Genomic DNA, 19,121 nt, shown 5'->3' with positions numbered 1-19,121 from the left:
ACCACTCGTAAGAGATGAACGTTCGGGATCAATTTTGATCCACAGTATGTTTATTTTTGACAGTTTCCAACTTCCCACGTCAACAAATCGACGATGTTTTATGTTGTTTTATCGATGGCAGATGGCGTTGGCAGTACCTTCAGCTGAACATCAACACAACATATGGTTCATTCGCGAAAATGCAAGTAAGTTGGAGTTATTTACCATTTATTGGCAAGAGATTTTCCCCTTAAAACATATTGAATTCCATTCGTGATATCATACTATTTTCTTTGATTAGGAACAAAATATTCCTATCGACATTCAAACGTCCAAGCTACTCGATTGGGTTATCAGTCGAAGACATTGTACCAAAACATGGCCTCAGCAAATTACTATTGTTCGCGAAAAAATCAATTCTGCTATTCAAGACATGCCAGAACATAAAGGCATAACTAAGCTTCTAACAGGAACATGTAATAATTTCTTTTTAAAAATTTAATAGTACCTGTGGATTCCTGCAAAAAAAATTATTAATCAATTGAATTTATCTACAGATATCAACTATTTTCACTGCCTTCAAATTATTGAAATATTGAAAGAGACTGAGGCTGATACTCGAAGCTTATTTGGACGCTATGGGTCTCAGAGGATGAAGGATTGGCAAGAAGTTGTGCGCTTGTATGAAAAAGATAATGTCTATCTTGCTGAAGCTTCCCAAATGCTCATGCGTAATGTTGCATATGAGATTCCTGGAATTAAAAAGTCCATAGCTAAATATGAGCAAATTCAGCATGTGAGTTTACTTTAAAAATTTTAATAGTATCTTTAATATTTTCGACAACTTTCGTGAATAGGACACTGAAAAAAAAGAAGCTGAGTGTGTAAAAAATGCTCAAGATTTTAGAGAGAAGTACAAATCACTCGCAAACCAACTGGGCATTGAAGGAAAGAACATCAAGAGCGAACTGACTGACCTGCTTGGTAGCTTGCCAGAGATGTACAAAGAAGTGGCCAAACAGGCAAAGAAAACTAAAGACGCAGCAGGTGAGTCATCTTTTTAGTTCCTTAATATCTAAACCCGTCACGCAGTAACATGTCTAAAGTTTACTTTTTACCCCCTTTGCATTCAGCTTTTTACCGATCATTCCTTGGACAGATTATCACCAACAATAGCGACCTCACCTGCCTTCCGGTTTTGCAGTACATCATCGGTTTGAAAAATTGTTTTCGTCTTAGTAGATTAACCCTAATTCATGCCATTCATAGAACATGGAAATACGACCGTGTACGAGTGGCGATATGGCGAACCACCTTTACGTATAGAAGAGCCCATATTGTTTGTTGAACCAGAAGCTCTTGTAACTATCGATGATGCTGTAAGGGATGTTTCTTAAATATTTTTTTTGATAAAATCTAATTTTTTGAAACCCTGCGTGATTTGTACAGATTGACTTTGGCGATGCAGCTATTGATTTCGGGAACAGCGACGTCGAATTGGAAACCGGTGATATTGACTGGGGACAAATTGATATGCTTCCTGACGCACACGAGGCTACCATAGACTTTTCAACGACCGAAGATGCTGAACTTGGAATTGTTGTCCAGGAGGCGGGCGTTGAGGGTGGAGTAGCAAAAGACAATGAAGCCTTCACGATGTTGGATTATCATAAGACCAGAAACATGTTTTTCGATGATCTCGCGGAGGTTTATCATATTTTCCTTCTGTAAAATGATTTAGTTCTAATTTTAATTTATCTCTTTTTTAAATGCAGCTGGAAGCTTTCTTGAGACAGCGTTTAATTGAACTTCAAGCAACTGCTAAAGAGTCTAAGATGGGCTTTAGTTTCTCTCAATCACATTCTAGCACCGAAATGTCACCGCAAGAGCTTGAAGCCATGCTGAGCCACGTTTTGAGTACTTTAGATGCTATAAACCGACCGAAACTGAAAAATTTAGCTCTTATTCGTGAATCACCAAGGTTAAAAACCAAACTAAAGATTTTCGTTGGTTTTAATTGGCCAATTGTTTCAGATCTTTTATTGCTATTCTTTTTAGGTACGTTGATCGTGTAGCCAATTCGTTGCAGCAGCACCTACGTTTGGCCGACAAAGTGGACGGAAATCGTACGACTTTAGCCGAAAGACGCCGTACTGCGGCTGTAGAACAAGCTCGTCTTCAGCCAACATTGAAGAAGCTGATTGAACGTACAAAAGAACTGCAGGCCGATATAGAGAAAAACATATCGAAAAAATATAACAATAGGCCCGTTCATATTACTGGCGGCGTAACCTCCCTCTGAGAAGTAAAACGATCGCGGACGTTTTTTGGGTATTTTTGTTTTCGGGTGAGATACTTTAATAATACATTTTTGTCTTATTCATTGCAAAAATTTGTGTGACCTCGAAAAGAATTGTGATTATTGATAACGCTAATGACTGTGTCGGTCTGAAATCGCGGCATGTCATCACCGTTTATTCTTGTTTTGGTGCAAAGTGTACTGGTTCCGGTGTGCGTGTGGGGTTGTGTGTGAAAACGAGGCAGCTGATCGAATGCCAAATCAATGGACAGTTTGTTTGCTTTGCGCACAGCGGCAGTCGCACTGGCGGGTCTTCTTTTTTTTTCTTCCATGTAACAACAAAATGTTTGGTGGGTTGCTTGGTCCGCGGCTAAAAGAATCGGGTAGAAACACACGCACACACGAATGCTGTACACTCTGCTTCTGATTTGTATGTCTTTGCTACTACTATTGCCGTGAGTGCTGTTGTTTTCTTTTTCTTCCTTTTTCTATTAGGGTCGGAAGAATTTTAACAGATTTATTTATCGGAATTCGTTACAAACTCACTGCTGGTTTCCCATCCAAACTCTTTGCGCCGGACTGGCTTTGGCGCCTCTTTTTCCATCATTTCCCAGAATAGCTCACGCAACGGTGATATGGTATTTCTTTTCGTTTTTTTTTTCAAATCTTTTTTTTTATTTTTATTTTAATTTGCTCCTGTAGTTGTTTGTTGTCATTTCATTTCCAGGAGAAAGTACCATTTGAAATCGAAACGCGTCATTTTTTGTGACGTCATCTCCTTTTCAATTTTCTCCGTCGTTTGACAGCTAGGTAAACGAAGCAATCACGGAGAGGCGTCATAACGATGCAGTGTGTGTGTGATTCTTATAGGAGGGGAATCGTAAAAGAATCATGCAGGGATCGTTTTACTGCCCGTCTAGTAAATCATCTTCCACTCGATGAGTAACAAAATGGCCCGTTAACTTAGCAGTGGGGTGGATAGGGGGGACGGGATGGGGAATCTAGTGATGGGTGTTTTTAAAACGGCCAATGAATTGACTTAAGAACGTCATTTGACAGTAGATTACAATAGCGGCGGCGGCTTTTTCAAGTGTCTTTTTAAAAAAAAGGAGCAAAAGACAACTGGTCGAATTGCTGGGCAATGGTGGAAGAAAGGAAGGAGCGAGAGTTTGGGCGGGCCCCGTGTCAAAACACGATCACCTTTTAATAGTTGAGTCAAAGTGGTCATTTTATACTTGATGGCCACATAACACGACCCCTAAACAGCCGTAAACAGCCACCCAGCAGGCCCCTATGGTTCTTCTCTCTGTTTCTTTCCTCCTCTTATATATACTTGTTTTCCTTTTATCTTTCCCTCTTTTTCTGCTGGCCCAGGCCGGTCGCTTGTCCAACTCAGTCACAACAAACATAGAAGTTTCCTTCTTTCTATACGTCCGCCCTGTTACTATTTTCTATTAGATTTTTTTTACTATTTTTTTATTTTTAAAACTTACCCATGCTTATTCGCGATTTAAAATTCAAACTATCTGTGTTGCTTTACCGGTAACGGACAGCCGTTGAATTTGTGTTTTTCTCGCATTCCGAAATTCTTGCAAAATCGCCTTCAAAGATTCCTCCCCACGCTCGAAAAGTCAGATGGTTTGAACGCAGAGGCCTTGTGTTATCTTGTGCCTTTCTTTGTGTGTACACGCCGACAGGACTCTCGTCGTCTCTGTATATACATACACACACACACATACGTCCGGACACATGCAAGCAAAAGGTCTGTTGTCATTCTCGTTTCAAAAGAAGAAAACGAGTTCCTTCCTGCTCAATATTATTTTTATTGTCTAGTTAAGTTTTAAGTTTTCTTTTTTTTTCTGGTCAAGCTTTTCTTTAATTTCTCTTTGAAAAATAGAAACGAAAGAAGGAAGAAGAAAAAGATGAAATCATCCAGCCTAATCACAACATAGTGTTCATTAATTTTACAGCGGGGGTTATGGAGCCGCGCTACCGCTGCCGCCGCCACAGCCGTCGATGGGCGTTGCTCAGACCACAGAAATCGCTAAAATTCCTTTATGGGCTCGTTAAAGCATAAAATAAGCGCTTTAATGTGTCGTATAAGCAGCCCGTCAGGAGGTGGCGGTGGTGGTAGGGGGAGAGAGAGAAGGTCGGTAAAGCAGAAGCAGCAGCAGCAGTTTGTGCTTTTTTTTCCTCCCTTTTTCTAGCCTCTGGAAGTCGGCGCCTGAATTTTTATTTTTTATTTTTTATTACAGGGTTCTTCTTGGATGTGTGTGTGTCTGCCTGTGTGTGTGTGTACGTGCTTGTGTGTTTGTTTAGTTTCGCGGATGCGCTTCAATGAGGGAACAGGGAAGAGGAAAAACAAGGCGCGCACATACACAAAAACGAAGAGAAGAAAAAGTTTTTTTCTCTCCTTTTTTTTTTGGCTTCCCCTCCATCTTTCCTTCTGGAAAAGAAAAAAAAGGAAGAAGAAAGGAGGCAGTTGGATACATTTGGTCGGTGAGCGCTAACGAAGCGTCCGCGGCCCACCCACCCCATCGTCACACAAGACCAAGAAAGAAAAAACACCATCCGCACCAGGCGCAAGTTGATGTCCATTGAATGTCGTTAGTGGACGTCAAGAGTGTCGTCGCAAACGAAACAAAAATTTAAGTGGTGGGTTTCTTCTTCTTTTTTTTTTTTAACGTGAAATCAACAGAAAAAATATTACATTCATTTTTAACGGATCATCATTTCAGTTAATGTGCCATAACTGCCGCATCTGGTTGGCATTGACTGTGTCGACCCGCAAAAGGAGAGATATCGCCGTTCAAGGTAAGCTTCTTCTTTGCATTAGTATTGCACGTGTACTTCCATACGCAGTCCCGTCATCGTCTTCAATTCGGAATAACTTCTTCTTCCCTTTTATGATAATGGTACAAGGTCGCTTTCAGTTTCGCCTTTTTTTCTTTCTTTTACGATCGAATTTTTTTTTTTTTTTTTTGGTGTTGCGTCGAGAGTTTTTCCTCTTTCCGCCTTTTATTTAAGATCAGGTAGAGCGCCTTGTGAGATCTAATAAAAAAAAAAAAGAAGGGAAAACTAGGAAATATTGACGGAGCGAAAGAAGAATGAAAAAGACTTAAAAATTTTTTAAAGCCAAGGAGACATCTCAATTTGGCTTCTCTTCCGACTTTTTTCCCTTCCACTTCATACGTCCGAAATTCGTTTTTACTATTATGATTACGAGCATCATCATTTCCAGCACCGACTGCTGGAAAATGACGCAGAAACGAGAGGGAAAAAAAAAAGAAAATATAAAAAGGCGGCGTCGGCATTCGTTTACTCGTTTTTCGTGTGTATCATTGGGCATTCGACTAATCGCGTATAGAAACCGATCCCAACCCACTGCCATCGGCTTCTTAATAAGAGCTAAAAAAGCGTAAAACATCAAATATAAAGGAGATAGTGTGGGCCGTATTTATATGATTATTGTTACGACGGGAAATAAAAAAGAATAAAATAAAAGAAACGTAACTTTTTTTTATATGTATACCTATACGCGCGCCGGACTGGAGTTGGGTCTACCTAAAGGGTTGCAATAATTGAGTTGTAATGTGTATACGAGCGTCGAGGTGTTAATTGCTTTGTGACAAAAGGTAAACGCCAAAAAGAAGTGGATTTTCTTTTTCTTTTTCTTCTTTTCGTTCGTCATTGCGACTCTAACGAGATAGTTAAACAAGGTGTCTTTTCGTTTAACGGGACGCGTATATATATTTTTGTGGGATAGTTTTTATGTTTACTGTCGATTTTGACGACCCTGTTGATACGCAGGCGCCGTATATGCAAATCATTGCATCTCTTAGCCGCTCGTGAGTCGCTACTTGAAATGTTTCTTTTCTTTTTTTTTTTTTTAATGGAAGAAGAAAAATTCGATTTTGATTTGGGGAAAGTGTTGGGGAAGGGGGAGGCTTGAAATTTAAAAATCAGGGCTAGTGATTTGAGTTAGCCCTGCCCTTGTAGTACGTTCTTTTCTCGTGTTTCATGCTCGTCATTGGTTAGTTTACCTGCCAGACGAGCCGCATAATCTGACGTCTGGGGCGGTACCTCCTCCTTTTCCTTTTTTTTTTTTTTCCCCCCCCCCCCCCCCCCCCCCACTTTGGAGAGCTCCTCTTTTCTTTTTGAAGCCTCGGTAGTTTCTCTTCTTTCTCACTCGCTCCCCTTCGCCGTAATTTTCTTTTTTCCCTTCACCCGCGACTCCCTGCGGAGACGTTGGTAATTACGGCACAAGAAGAAGGGGAAAAGAAGTAACCGGAGGGCTCACCGTACCGCCGAGGCTAGACTCACGCTGGCAGGAGGTACATACAAAAGAAGAAAATACGTAAAGAGGGAGGAGGAAGGCTAGCGAGGAAATTATAAGTTATTAAAATAATTCTTCTTTTTTTTTCTTTCTTCAAAAAAAAAAAAAAAGAGTCTTTATAATTCATCCTGTTGTAGCGCGTTCACTAGCGCACGAACCTGCACACGAAATTGGGAAAAGAAAATCATAAAAAAAAGGAGGGACGCGCGTTTGCACTCGGTGCGGTTAAGTTCACTCGAACAAATTCAAAAGATTTCTTACCTCGCACTTTTTTGAAAAAAAAAAAGCTCAACGACAAGTTCTCTTCCGTTTATCGCATAACCGGAGCAAAATAAGGCATTTTTTTTTTTCTCACGAGCGACCCGCCGCATTTTTTTCTTGACGTTTTTAATGTCCTCGTCAAAAGAAAGAAAAGATAGAGAAATAAAATTCGGTTCATTGGATTTGTATGTACGAATTAGTAGAGCTACTAGTAGTACATGGAAAAATCTAATCGACCCAACGTGATTATAAAAACGTCGAAAACTAAAAGGCCTAGCGTAGAACGAGATAGGGCCCGCAAGAGGGGGGGGGGCCAACTCCACAGCCAATAGGGGGGGAAAAAATCTCTTTTTTTTTTCTCTCTTTTGCTCTGTGTAAAAACATGCTATAAAAGTATAGCAATAGTTATATTCACCGAGAAAAAGCTTTAGAGTTGTACATAGAAAAGAAGAAGAGATGGACATAGTTACACAAAGAAACCGGTTATACACGCTCTGCAGTTGTGCGCATGTCGACAGTTGGGTGTGGAAGTAAAGTGAGAATTTTTTTTCTGTGTGTTGAAAAACTCCACGGGACGACTTTTATTTTAATTTCAAAAACTAGTTTTTTTTTTTTTCGTTTCTGCTACTTTCCGGGGTTCCTTCAAAGTCCGGTGTTTTTGAATCCTTGTCGTCGAAACGGTGCCGTCCAATTAGCTTTTTTTTTTTTTTTTTTCAAGAAGGTGAAGGTGAACACAGGTTTTTTAGGCTATAAAAGATCATGAAAAACGTTCTCCCCTGGTCGTTTTTTTTTTTTTTTTTAAGTCTAACGGTTAGTTAGTTAGTTAGCTTTTTTTTTTTTTTTTTTTGCAGAGACCCCAAAAGAGTTAAAAGTCAGACAGAGGCTGGCCAAAAGGTTCTTCTCTCGTTTGGGGGTACATCATTTGAAGCTGTTATAATATTTATTGGGAACAAAAAAAAAAGATGCTTCTTTTCTTTCTGAATGTGTGTGTTGTCTTGCCTTCTGGTCTTTATGGTGTGCCGTGGAAGTTTGGTTTCATCGCACCATAAAAAATCGAAATTTTTTTTTTTTTTTTGTTGAACCCCGGACCTGTGTATGTGTGTGTGTTATGTTGATCTCTGCTATGGGTTGACCAGGGGGGCTTCTTTTCACCCCTTTTTCTCCACGCTTAATAGAAAACCCCCTCTTGTATTTTATTTTTTATCGTCTGGGTCGTTTTTTTTTAAGGAGCCAATATAATATAAAATCGAAACGATGACACCAAAACCAGCAAGAGAAAAAGGCCCCCCTATCCATCAGATCCCCCCATCTACCTTTGCAACCCTTTTTTTTTTTCTCTAACCCTTTTTTTTTATAGATCTAATTTAGCTGCTCACTGAAAGTGTGAAAAGTTTTGTCAAATATTAGATGTTTTGCTTTTTAATCGCTTTTTAAAAATCAGTTGCGATTTGTTCTTCTTCTTTCACGTATCATTTTCAAAGTTGCATTAGACGCCGTTAGATGGAGTGGGCATGGGCGTCGGGACTTGAGTTGGCTTTTTTTCTTCTTTCCTATCTCTCCTCAGCGTAGCCAGAGACGAGGAGAAAGAGAGGGTGGCTTTTGGGGAGGTGAACAAAAGTGGGCTGGGCTCCCAGTACACAAGTCCGGCCTCCCCCCCGTCGAGTCCTTTTTAGAGCCAGCGTGTAGATAGGGATATACCGTGCTGTGGTAGAGTCACTAGCACTGTAACGCAGAGAAGAAAAAAAAAGCCGCGCGCCGACTCTGTTTAAAAAAAAAAAAAAAAAAAAAAAATTCCCCCACCAGACGGCAGATATACCCCCAGCTAGGAGAGAAGTTGCAGCGTAAGAAAAGAAAGAAGAAAATACGTATCCTCCCTCCCACTTTTTTGGACGGAGCTCCTCCTGCCCAGCCCCTCACAGCGTTCGAAGGCACCAGGAGCTGCGGCATCGAAAGCCAAGGCGGCATTCTCTGTCCGACTTTACTCTCTCCGTTAGCCTTTTTGCGTGTCGCTCCCTGAACAGCCAACACAAAGTTCTGTCGGTCCGTCGGGCACGGCAGCAGGTTTTTTCGACTCTCCCGTTTCTTTCGTTGACTTGCGATTGAAAGGAAAAAAAAAAGTGCGCGTGACTTGTGTTTTTTTTTGTCACCAGTGTGTTTTTGTTTTTTATACGGTTCAATTTTTCGAAATTTGAACTTTTTTTTTCTATTTGACTGATTTACTCAATCAAGAGCGACATTTTTGTTTTTTAAAGTTCGATTGAATTGAGCGCGCATCGTTTTTATTTCTGCGTGAATTGTGACTTTGTTTCAAACCGAACGCGGCGACAAGTGCACGTTTCTCTGCCTGCGCATTCACGTACGCATACCAATTGTTAACGTACTCGTTAACTGTTGTGTAAAAACGAAAACAATATTTCTTTTTCCCCTCCGACTTCTTGCTGCGGAGTTTTGTAATCGATTCGATCGAGTGAGGACTTTCACGATTTCTCTTCAACACAATTTTTTTTTTCATTCTTCGTCGCCCCAGCAAAATATTCCTGTGCTATTCTTCCGTGAAACGGAGGTGAAAAAAAAAATCAAGCCGCGTGAACGAAACCGAATTTCAAAGTCGAAAACGGAAAGAAAACGAAGTTTCGTCCAATCCTGTTTTGACGGACGGCAGTTCGACTAGCAAACCAAAGGCAAGTTTTTTTCAAGAGTCTTTTTTTTTTTTTTTCGTTTTCTTGAAGAGTTTGCCGACACACTTGAAAAAAAACCAAACGAAGGAACAAATCTAGGCCGTGGTACATTGAACGTCAAAACCGTAAAATTTGAAATGTTTATTTTGAAAACTAGTGGAGAAGCCGCGTTTCGAAACGGAACGAGTTTGAAAGAAAATCTTGTTGCGCCGGCAGATAGGTCTTCTATCATTTCGGGACTTTGAGTAGGGCCAAGATAAGATGGGCCGTGAACGCGGAGACGCAAGTCCGCAGTTGTTGCCAGTAGTTGAAGTGGCGGCAGGAATCGTCCGCCGCTAGATGGGTCTGCACGTTCGTTCCGACTTCGAAAAAAAATTCTTTTTCGTTTCTTCGTCTTTTTTTTTTTAATTTTTTTCTCTCTCCCGGCGGTCACACGACAGCGGTTTCCTCTCCTCTCCTTATGTATATGTGGAAGGGCAGAGCGCAGCGTGTTCGACTCCACGTCTCCATACCCCCACAAGAAAAAGGGGTCGGACGGGCGAACGGGCGGAGACCGCGAGAGAGCAGCAGACTCTTGGCGCGACGAACCCGTTACATTATAGATATTACACGTTTTCTCTCTTTCTCTCCCCTTCTTTTCTTCTTTTTTTTTTTTTTTGCGATGAGTTGAGGAAAAAAAAAAAAAAAGAAAAACAAGAACAACTTTTAGCCGCAGAGTCGATCCACCGTGTCTATACTCTCTACGCTTCAATGAGATTTGAAATAATTTTGTTTTTTTCTTTCGGATAGGGTCTTGTATACTTGAATGCGTTTTATCAATAAGTTTGGGAGTATAAGGTTTTATGCCTTTTTATTTTGTAATTTTCTTTTTTTTATGGGATCGACATAATATTGACCGTGAAACAAACACCCCAAAAAAAACGTTTGTCTAGTTTTTTTCTTCTCTTTTTCCTTTCGTTCCTTCTCTACCACCTCTGAAAACAGAAAAAAAACGTTTATTTTGTGATCATTTTTATCGTTATTGTTTGTTGATTTCATTAGAAGCTCGTAAATACCCGAACATAAGTTTCAAAGTCTAAATGTTTTTCCAGTTTGTTCAGACGCTATTTTTAAGTAAAAGGGATAACCACTAAGTTAAACATTTTATATCGTTGCATCTCCCCTTTTCCTTTTTTTTAAGGTATTAAATCAAAAAGAAGTTGTATAGCGATCAGGGGGGGGGGGGGGTTGAAACCGTGCAGGGTCTTTTGTCGGCGTTCAGGCGCCATACAGCAACGCAGAGTTCAGAGGGAGAATGACGTCATACATCTTACGAACTCTGTACCACATACGAAGAGGGTTTCGGTAACTGAGGAAGAGGCGGAGTGAAAGGTGTGGCGGCGGCTTTTGGCTCTTTTTTTCTGTTCGGCGGGACTGTAGCAAGAAATTTAAAATAAAACATCTGACCCGCGATTTCTCATCATTCAAAAATGTTTTTTAAAAAGGGCAGAGACAGGTGCGAGGTTCATGAGAAACATTTGGAATATCAGGTTAAGAGGAGGGCGGATCCTGATCGTAACAGCAAAGTATTTTTTTTTTTTTTTTTTTTTTTCCTTACGTTTCCCTCTCAATTGTCGATTCGAAAAAGATACAAAACTTGGTCATTACAGATCAGAGTGTGCATAGATAGGGAGGGCTTGAACGAGTGTAACATCGAGCTATTTTTGAAGAAAAAAAAGGACTTTGAACACTGACATAAAAATGCTTTATGTAACATTATAATTAAATTTAGGGTACATTTCTTGTTTAAGATTTCATTTTTTGTTTTCTTTAAATCAGCCAGAAGCTCTAAAAAAATAAGTCCATTAACACACGAGCGATTTTTTAATGGCGCGACAATTCACTAAAGACACACAGGAAACGTCAAGTTGAGTCAGACTTTTTTTTTGTTCTTCTCCTTTCGGTGTTTCCTTAATGATAATCGACTGGTAGGAGAAGAAAAAAAAAGAGGGCGGTCACGTGACTGGGTCTTGGTCCAACAGCCCGGCCCAATCAGTGTTGAGGAACGGTCGCGAGCAGACGGCGACGAGCCTCTCTCGAAGGGGGAAAACACTGTGGGTTCTTCTTTTTCTGAAAGCCTGCGGCATTTTCTTGGTTTCCTTTCGAACTCTAAGCTCATTTCTTTTTCCTTTGAGGTTTTATCGACTGGGCATTGGGTATCTGTTGATTTTATTTTTTCCTGTTGCGTCTTCAAGTTCACATCATATTACAAGAGCGAATGATTTCGATCGAAAAATTTAATAAGAACGCGCCAGACTTAAAAAATCGGTTCAAACTTTTAGGCCGTCTAGCAACTCGAAGAGGTCAGTGCGTTAAAGAAGGAAGGTAAAGGCTTTATTTTTATAAACGGAGAAGGGTTTCTTTTGAACCAACAGAAAGGGGGGGGGGGACATTTCAAAAAGGGGTTATACAATATGCTATTAGACTGCCTCTCAGAGTGGGCCAGCACGGGTCTGGAAAAGAGTTGCCATAAAACTTTAGGGCCGTTCTTTTTTTAATAATACAGGCCATCTCTTCATATATAACACACGAGTTATCTGCTTGTGTCCCCCCTCCTTTAAAACTATTACTTGTACTTTTTTCTTTTTCTGCCTAAACTGACGTACACTGTTACGCGTGTAGTTCGTTTTATGACGAGATTGTTCAGTTCATTTTTTGTTTCTTCGTCTTTGGAAAAAGTGTGCGACGAAATATAATAAAAAAAGAAGGGGGGTTTCGCCGACGACAGGTTCCCCCCCTTCGCTCTTCCGAAAAATCCTTTTTCTTTCACTTGTCTTGGTTATTTTTCTTCTTTTCCCCCTTTATTTTTATTGGATTGTTACGTCGTTATGACACAATCTGTTTAGACGTGAAGAGAATAGTCGTCATAAAATCGGCCTTTATTATTTTCTCCTTCTTTTTTTTTTCCACCTCCCTTTCATTCGGAATTCATTACATTGCCATTTCTTCTACATAGTCCGTCAATTGTGACGTTAAAAAAACCCATTTCCGGACGTATTCAACGCATTTTTAATTGTTGTTTTGAAAAAATATTTTAGAAGACGACAGGCGCGCGCAAGCAATTCGGTGTGTGCGCCGCTCAATGATCAACAGCCCAGCGCTCAGACGTCAAAACGGCAGCCAAAGCACATCCAGCGCTCTCAGCGATTCCGGCGTCGCCGTGGAATCATGTCCTTGAGCCGCACTGTCGGCCGAGGACGACGATGAACGGTTCGCTCTACGACGAAACTCCGGTGGTGGGGTCGGCTGGTGATCAACACCGACGATCAGCAATAGCGTCAGGGGTAGCATCTCAACAACAACAGCAACAGCAACAACAACAACAGCCATCAGCAGGAGGTTCGGCGAGTTCGTCAGCGAACGGCAACAACGCAAGAGGGGAGCAATCATCGGGCCAGCAAGAAGATTCAAACAACCAAAATCATCAATTGTCACCTTCGGCCGGTGGGGGCAGCTCGAGCGGAAGTTCCGGTCCGTTGCACATTCCGGCTAAAAGACTGGCGGTCGGGCAGACAGCAACCGGTCCCGGAGCCTCATCCTATCCGGGACATCACACTCATCATCACGTGACTCATTCGCACCACGACCCTAACGGCGGAGGAGTCGGTGGAGGTGGAGGGGGAATCAACGGCGACTCTAGCGGCGCCAGTAGTCTGCTGCGCGCCCAACCTTGGCCGTACAGCGTCGGCGACGTGCAAGGTCACTCGGCCGGCTCATTCGACCCTCAGTCCTACAGTCCGAGTTTGGTCCGCGACGGAATGGCGGCAGCGGCGGCGGCGGCTTATTACGGCGCAGATCGAGCCAAAGCGGCACTCAGCTTTTGGCCGAGCGATTACGGGAAATATGGAGCGGCGGCAGCAGCGGCAGCGGCCGGCCCATCGGCTGGCCTACCCACCTCGGCCGAAGCGGCGGCCAGCGCCCAGTTCAACGCCCAGGCGGCTTGGTGCGGATACGCCGGATACGGCGGCCGCGTACCAGAACCGCACGGACTCGGCCCGACTCCCGGCCAGCCCGGCATGGGCGTTCCAGTCTCGGTAGCCGGTTATTTGGCCGCCGAAGCGCACGAAGCCCGACGCGGCGCTATGGACGCCGCGGCTGCCGTCGCCTGCGGCTTCCCCCACGACAGCTACGCCGGACTTCGAGGCTACGGTCCCGGTCCGGATGGCATGCCGCCAAGCGTCTACGGCCCTGGTAAGTTTCTATTGAAATTGACATCATTTTCTTTTGGGGAAATCTCGGGATGTATTTAGTAATGCTCCATTCGTTTGGGGAACAAAAATAAGAAATCGATAGCTTAGAATCACGAACTGGAAGAAATCGTTTGGCTTGGAAAATAGCGTCCTCCCCTCTTCCATTCATAATACTAGACGTCAATGAACGGAAGTAGAAAAGCCACTAGTAATTTTGATCAAATGCGTTTCCGTCAAGCGATGCACACCGCTCACTAGATGGAGTCGGCTGATTCCGAACGATATTAAGCGACTCGATGATGTCTCGTGTTGTTGGTTGACGTCGTTTCTCACAAGAAAATGTATACACACAACATAGATGGTTAGAGACGAGCGATGTACACGACCCTCCTCTGTCTTCGACTCGTTGCATCACAAGTGTGTGCTCCGATGAAGGGGAGGGTCTGGAGAAAGGCCAAAAAGCTTCTTCTTTTATTCAAGCGCCCGAAAATGTGCGTGTGAGGGGGAGAAGAGTGCAAGGGGGTGCAGAGTATTACTGGAACGATAGAAAAACATCGCTAAAAAGAGACAGAGGGGTTGGTTTCACTTACCGTCTCCATCTATACAATCGTCGTAACGAATATGATGGTTATACGTGCACTATTTATCGATTGCTTTATGTCGGCTCTCTTCAGCTGGTCCCATATATTCCCATTCGACACAGTTGATAGTTATCGATATGGAACACACACACAGACAGAAATCATCTCCCTTCTATTTCTAAATACGTTTTGAAGCTCTTCTCGCCAAGGGGATTTTCGAGTAAGATTTTATATTTGGGTGGATTTTTTTTTTTAGACAATGCAAGAAGGAGCCGAGGTAGAAAAGAGTAAAATTCCAGTTCCAAATGTCCAGGTACTGGGGAGGGCAAAAGAGCGCGAGCCGCTTGACAGATAAAAAGCCAAGTGATATTTCAATTGAGGTACCTGAACGAGTATCGGCCTTACGATTTATTCGTTAGGGCTCTGGTCCAGTTACAACTCCATGAACCATCCGAGTTGAAACAATCGGAAACGATCAGAAAAGAAAAAAAGGTTTTTGAAAATGCGCTGCAGATGTGATTTGACGGGGGCGGGAGGGTTAAAAAGAAACGTTTTCTTGACTCACCAGTGAATGGCTATTGGCTCTTAGCAAAAGGCAGAAGAGGGGAATAGAAATGGAGGCTACGTGTACTGGTAGTCTCTCTTTCTCCTCTCTTTTCGCCATTACCATACGTCTTGGATACAACAAGAGAGCGTCATGAAATCCCTTTTTTTCCCCCCCTTTTCTATGTCATCATAAAGAATTCAACTCTTATGTTCTAACCCTCTCTTTTCACCCCCTTAAGCTAAACAAGAACGAAGGAAACCCTCTGAATAGTTTTGACTGCTGGCTTGTGTGTTCTCACGATGTCTTTATCGTTCGTAAAAAAATTCAAAAATTAATTTCCTTTTGAAAAACAATTCGCAGGCTCTTTGGGGCCGAATCCGCTGGAATGGACGGGACAGGTGACTGTGCGCAAGAAGCGGAAACCTTACTCGAAATTCCAGACGCTGGAACTGGAAAAAGAGTTCCTGTTTAACGCCTACGTGTCGAAGCAGAAGCGCTGGGAATTGGCGCGCAATCTCAACCTGACGGAACGTCAAGTCAAGATCTGGTTCCAGAATCGGCGGATGAAGAACAAGAAGAACAGCCAGAGGCAGCAGGCCGGCAACGCCAACAGCAGCGGCGCCAACGCCAACAACGCCGGCCATCACAACAGCAGCCACCACCACCACCATCATCATCACGGGCCGCCCGACGGTCACCACCACCACCACGCCGGACCCATCGGACCGGCCGTTCACAATGGCGGTCACAACATCTGCTCGGCCAAGTGACGCCATCCCTCTGCAGCCGCAGACAACAACCAATTCCTCCTCTTGTAAAAAACAAACAAAAACAATGCGAAAGGTCTTGCAACAATTTCAAGGCCTGGAACATTCAAAATTGGAAGAGGAAGATGGGATCTGTAGGAACACGTCAGGTCCGTAGTTTTTCTTAAGAAGACAACAAAGAAAACGAATCATTGATTTTTGTTGTTATCTCCGAATTATTATTAGACACCACTTTTTATAGGCGCTACCTCGTTCTAGAAGCTCTTCCTTCATTTTTTGTTTCCGCTAAAAATTATGATAGCAAACACGCAAAAAATGTCGTTTCTTTTGTTTCCCATTTTTTTTTTTTTTTTTTTTTTTTTTTTTTTTTTTTTTTTTTTTGGTTTTATCGTGTTTGTTAACACTTTTATGTCTCAAAATGTCGCTGGTTATTGTAAGTGTATCCCCTTTTTTCTTAAATCCTCTATATTCATTTATACTCCCTTATTATTTTTAAAGATGATTACTATACTACCAAGAAATCATATTCTCTCTCTCCCCCGCCCGTCTTCAGTTCTCTCAAAGATTTAAAAAGAAAAAAAAGCGAGAGAGATGATGATAATGAGTGTATGTATACACCTCAGGTAGTGTTCCTATAGGTAGCTAAAAGCCCAAGAATGTTATTTTCCCCCCTCAATTTTTTTTTCTTCTTTAAATTCATCTCCAATTATTTTCTATTCTATTTGACTCGTTACCCTCCTACACTTTTTTTTTTTACACTATAGCGACATTTATCGTTCATTTGTTTTTTTATAGAGAGGGAGGAGGGCATCTTTTTATTATTTACCTTTTTACCTGATACAAAAATGAAATATCCCCCTGGTGGCATTATTGTGCGTGTCGCCATTTTGCGTTTTCGTGTTTTGTGTCTGTTTTGTGTCAGTCTGCTAAAGTTTGTTTTTACGTGCGAGAGGGGTTGACCGAACGTGTAGAACGCCAGACTATTTAAATATTAAGCCATCCCTCTCAATCGTTTCCTTTTCTTCATCGGTCAACTCATCCAATTTGTTTTTGTTTACCTCCCCAATGACAATCCCAAAGATGGAGGAGAGAATCACAATCCCAGTGGCAAGTTTTTTTTTTTCTTTTCTAAAGTTAATTTTTTTTTCCCCCATTTTCGTGGCTACCCAAACTCACACAGGCCCAAAAGGTGGGGGGAGGGTTACATGAAAAACACACGCGCAGTGAAAAAGACAGAAAACAAAAAATCCGAATTATTATTAGTTTTCTTCGATTCTTATTTTTTTTGGTGATTGACACAAATCGTTTTTGCGTTTCTACACTTCCGGAGGATGGGTAAGATATTTTCTCACGGTTAATGATTATTTTTTTTTGTTTGTTAAGATGCTCAAAAGAAAAAGAAAAAAAAAGAATTTTGGGGGGAGGAAATGGTGAGGGGTTGCAAACACCACACGATTTCCATATCGGCAATTGTTTTCTTCTTTGACCTTGTTTTTTTTTTCACCTTTTCTCGTTTTCTTTGCTTGAAGTTTGTGTGTCTCATCTTTGAAAAAAAAAAAAAACGTGGAAATTCACTCAAAAAGTTGATTGATTCGGTTCTTTTTTGTACCGGTGAAGTGGAATCTCCAATTCTTTTTATTAAAAAACAATTCTTTTTTCTTAACAACCTGAAAAAATCTAAGCGTGTCTGCTATGTTGGCGTGTATTAGTTATACTTGAATGTGTGTGTACATCAAATGAATGTAAAACTTATCATTTTTTTGTTTCGTTGGTGTTTCCTTTTTTTTTTTTGACGAGTTTGAAGGAGAGACAGACATTCGCCAAAGATAATTTGTAGACAAGAAAAAAAAACAAGAGAAAGAGATTTCACTTTCTACACAAATGCAAAAAAAAAAAAACACATTTTTACAGAGTTCGTGTGTTTTGTAATTATTGTTGGAAAAAAAGCAACATTGTAAACCAAAAGGCAAAGGGAGAGAATTGAGAATGGGGAAAAGACAAAAAACAAATTGCCCAGTGTGTCTCTCAAAAATGTTTTTTTTTTTTTGAATGACGTGTTTTTGTTCGGTGAAAACTCGGTGATGACGATAACTATTAGACGAAAATTCTGCTCTTGTATTTCTCTATTTGCTCGTTTTCTCGGAGCGAAAAAGAAGAAGTTTTAAAAAGAAAAATCAATTATTACGATGTCGCTCTTTTAAAAAACAAAACAATCTTTTGTGAAACTGATGAAAAACAAATGTTATGTCTCGTTGTTTATTTCGAAATTTGTCACTCCTCGACACAAACCATTTCTCTTTCATCTATCGTGTAATCAATTAGCTCTCTCTCCTACCTTCATCTATTATTAAATAATTAAGTAATTAATTATTAATATTATTATTATGACCGGATATTGATTGTCACGTCGTTGCTATGAGAAAAACGAAAATGTGTGTGTGTGTGTCTTAAGTTTTATTTGAAAAAAAAAATTTTTTTTTTTGTCTGTTTCACATATACACCTTTCCACACGATTTTTTACGTTCTTCTTTTGTTAATCTTTTTTTTTATCCTTTGGCTTTTGGATCGTGTGTTGTATCTTTGCAATGTTTGTTTGTTCCTTTCGTTTGAAAATTAAAATTGATTCAAAGAAAAGCAAGAACTATTTCATCACGTCATATCGTTAACAACCATCTTACGTCATTCCCCCCCCCCCCTATTATCAAATATGATAACGAACCACCCAATTTGGTTTTTCTATCCTTTCCTCCCCTCGCTTTTTCTTTTTCTTCAAGTTGTGCGCGTGCAGGACCTTGCTATCGGAGAACGGGAGGAGATAGAAAAAAATGGTCGAAACAACCGGAGAAACTCAATTGTTTCGCTTTTTCTTACCTAGCCCCCAACAAAAAAGCAAGTCTACCTAAAAAAAAGGGGACAAAAGAGTTCCATGTTGGTTCAATCGTGGTTTGCTTTTTTTCTTCAGTCAGTTTTCTCTATCGAAGCCTGCACGAAAAAGGCTAACATTCGTGTGTGCGTGTTTTTTTTTTTTTCAATGCAGCGGAATGCGTCCAGACTTCCCGCTGGCTCCATCGGTTATTTTTCTATCGACAACTCAAACCACATTGGCTTCTTTTAAGCGAAGCCATCGATTTCAATCATTTGGTAAGTAGTCGCCATGGGAATGTGAACACCTTTTTTGGAACTAGGGTTGTTTCCCCCTTTACCCTTCCAAACACTTTTGTGGCTGCAGACGAGCAGACAGTTGTAATCATAAAACGCCATTTCACAAGTGCTTTTACACACACACACACACACATACAGAGTGTCGTAACGACACACACGGCTGTGCGCGGTTTGCGGCTTTTCTTTTTTCCAGGGCATCAGGAGCCTATCCTCAGAACCGATTCGACTCCCGTCGCTCTTCAATGGGTTTCCTTTTTTTTTCTTCTTGCATTCGTTGTTGTG

At 41.3% G+C, this 19,121-nt stretch overlaps 2 protein-coding genes across 3 annotated transcripts; both read left to right on the top strand.

The window, feature by feature from the left end:
- The first annotated feature begins 43 nt into the window (after positions 1-43).
- On the top strand, positions 44-2,371 carry LOC130696761 (CDK5 regulatory subunit-associated protein 3-like). The gene is made up of 9 exons (XM_059495425.1): positions 44-185; positions 281-455; positions 537-775; positions 837-1,026; positions 1,113-1,193; positions 1,249-1,358; positions 1,429-1,686; positions 1,755-1,960; positions 2,038-2,371. The coding sequence occupies exons 1-9, from the start codon at positions 180-182 to the stop codon at positions 2,279-2,281; spliced, it is 1,509 nt and encodes a 502-aa protein (XP_059351408.1). The 5' UTR covers positions 44-179; the 3' UTR covers positions 2,282-2,371.
- Positions 2,372-4,990: 2,619 nt separating this feature from the next.
- Positions 4,991-17,429, top strand: LOC130696764 (homeobox protein abdominal-B-like). Of its 2 annotated transcripts, none has more exons than XM_059495323.1 (3): positions 4,991-5,092; positions 12,631-13,783; positions 15,271-17,429. In XM_059495323.1, the coding sequence occupies exons 2-3, from the start codon at positions 12,796-12,798 to the stop codon at positions 15,678-15,680; spliced, it is 1,398 nt and encodes a 465-aa protein (XP_059351306.1). In that variant the 5' UTR covers positions 4,991-5,092; positions 12,631-12,795; the 3' UTR covers positions 15,681-17,429. The 2 variants fall into 2 exon arrangements, with proteins under 2 accessions (XP_059351306.1, XP_057375857.1); XM_057519874.2 differs by lacking the exon at positions 4,991-5,092 and adding an exon at positions 9,159-9,560.
- The last annotated feature ends 1,692 nt before the right edge of the window (positions 17,430-19,121 follow it).

The sequence above is a fragment of the Daphnia carinata genome, chromosome 5 (assembly GCF_022539665.2).
Source record: "Daphnia carinata strain CSIRO-1 chromosome 5, CSIRO_AGI_Dcar_HiC_V3, whole genome shotgun sequence".
Taxonomy (NCBI): domain Eukaryota; kingdom Metazoa; phylum Arthropoda; class Branchiopoda; order Diplostraca; family Daphniidae; genus Daphnia; species Daphnia carinata.
The sequence above is the reverse complement of the archived record's forward strand: the minus strand, read 5'-3'. Positions and strand labels throughout refer to the sequence as shown.

Bases quoted from the DNA above. Each gene is read 5' to 3' on its own strand.
- LOC130696761 (XM_059495425.1), top strand. The intron at 456-536 runs GTAATAATTTCT...ATTTATCTACAG, and splicing joins TAAGCTTCTAACAGGAACAT to ATATCAACTATTTTCACTGC. The intron at 1,687-1,754 runs GTTTATCATATT...TTTTAAATGCAG, and splicing joins TTTTCGATGATCTCGCGGAG to CTGGAAGCTTTCTTGAGACA.
- LOC130696764 (XM_059495323.1), top strand. From the start codon at position 12,796: ATGAACGGTTCGCTCTACGACGAAACTCCGGTGGTGGGGTCGGCTGGT. The intron at 13,784-15,270 runs GTAAGTTTCTAT...AACAATTCGCAG, and splicing joins GCCAAGCGTCTACGGCCCTG to GCTCTTTGGGGCCGAATCCG.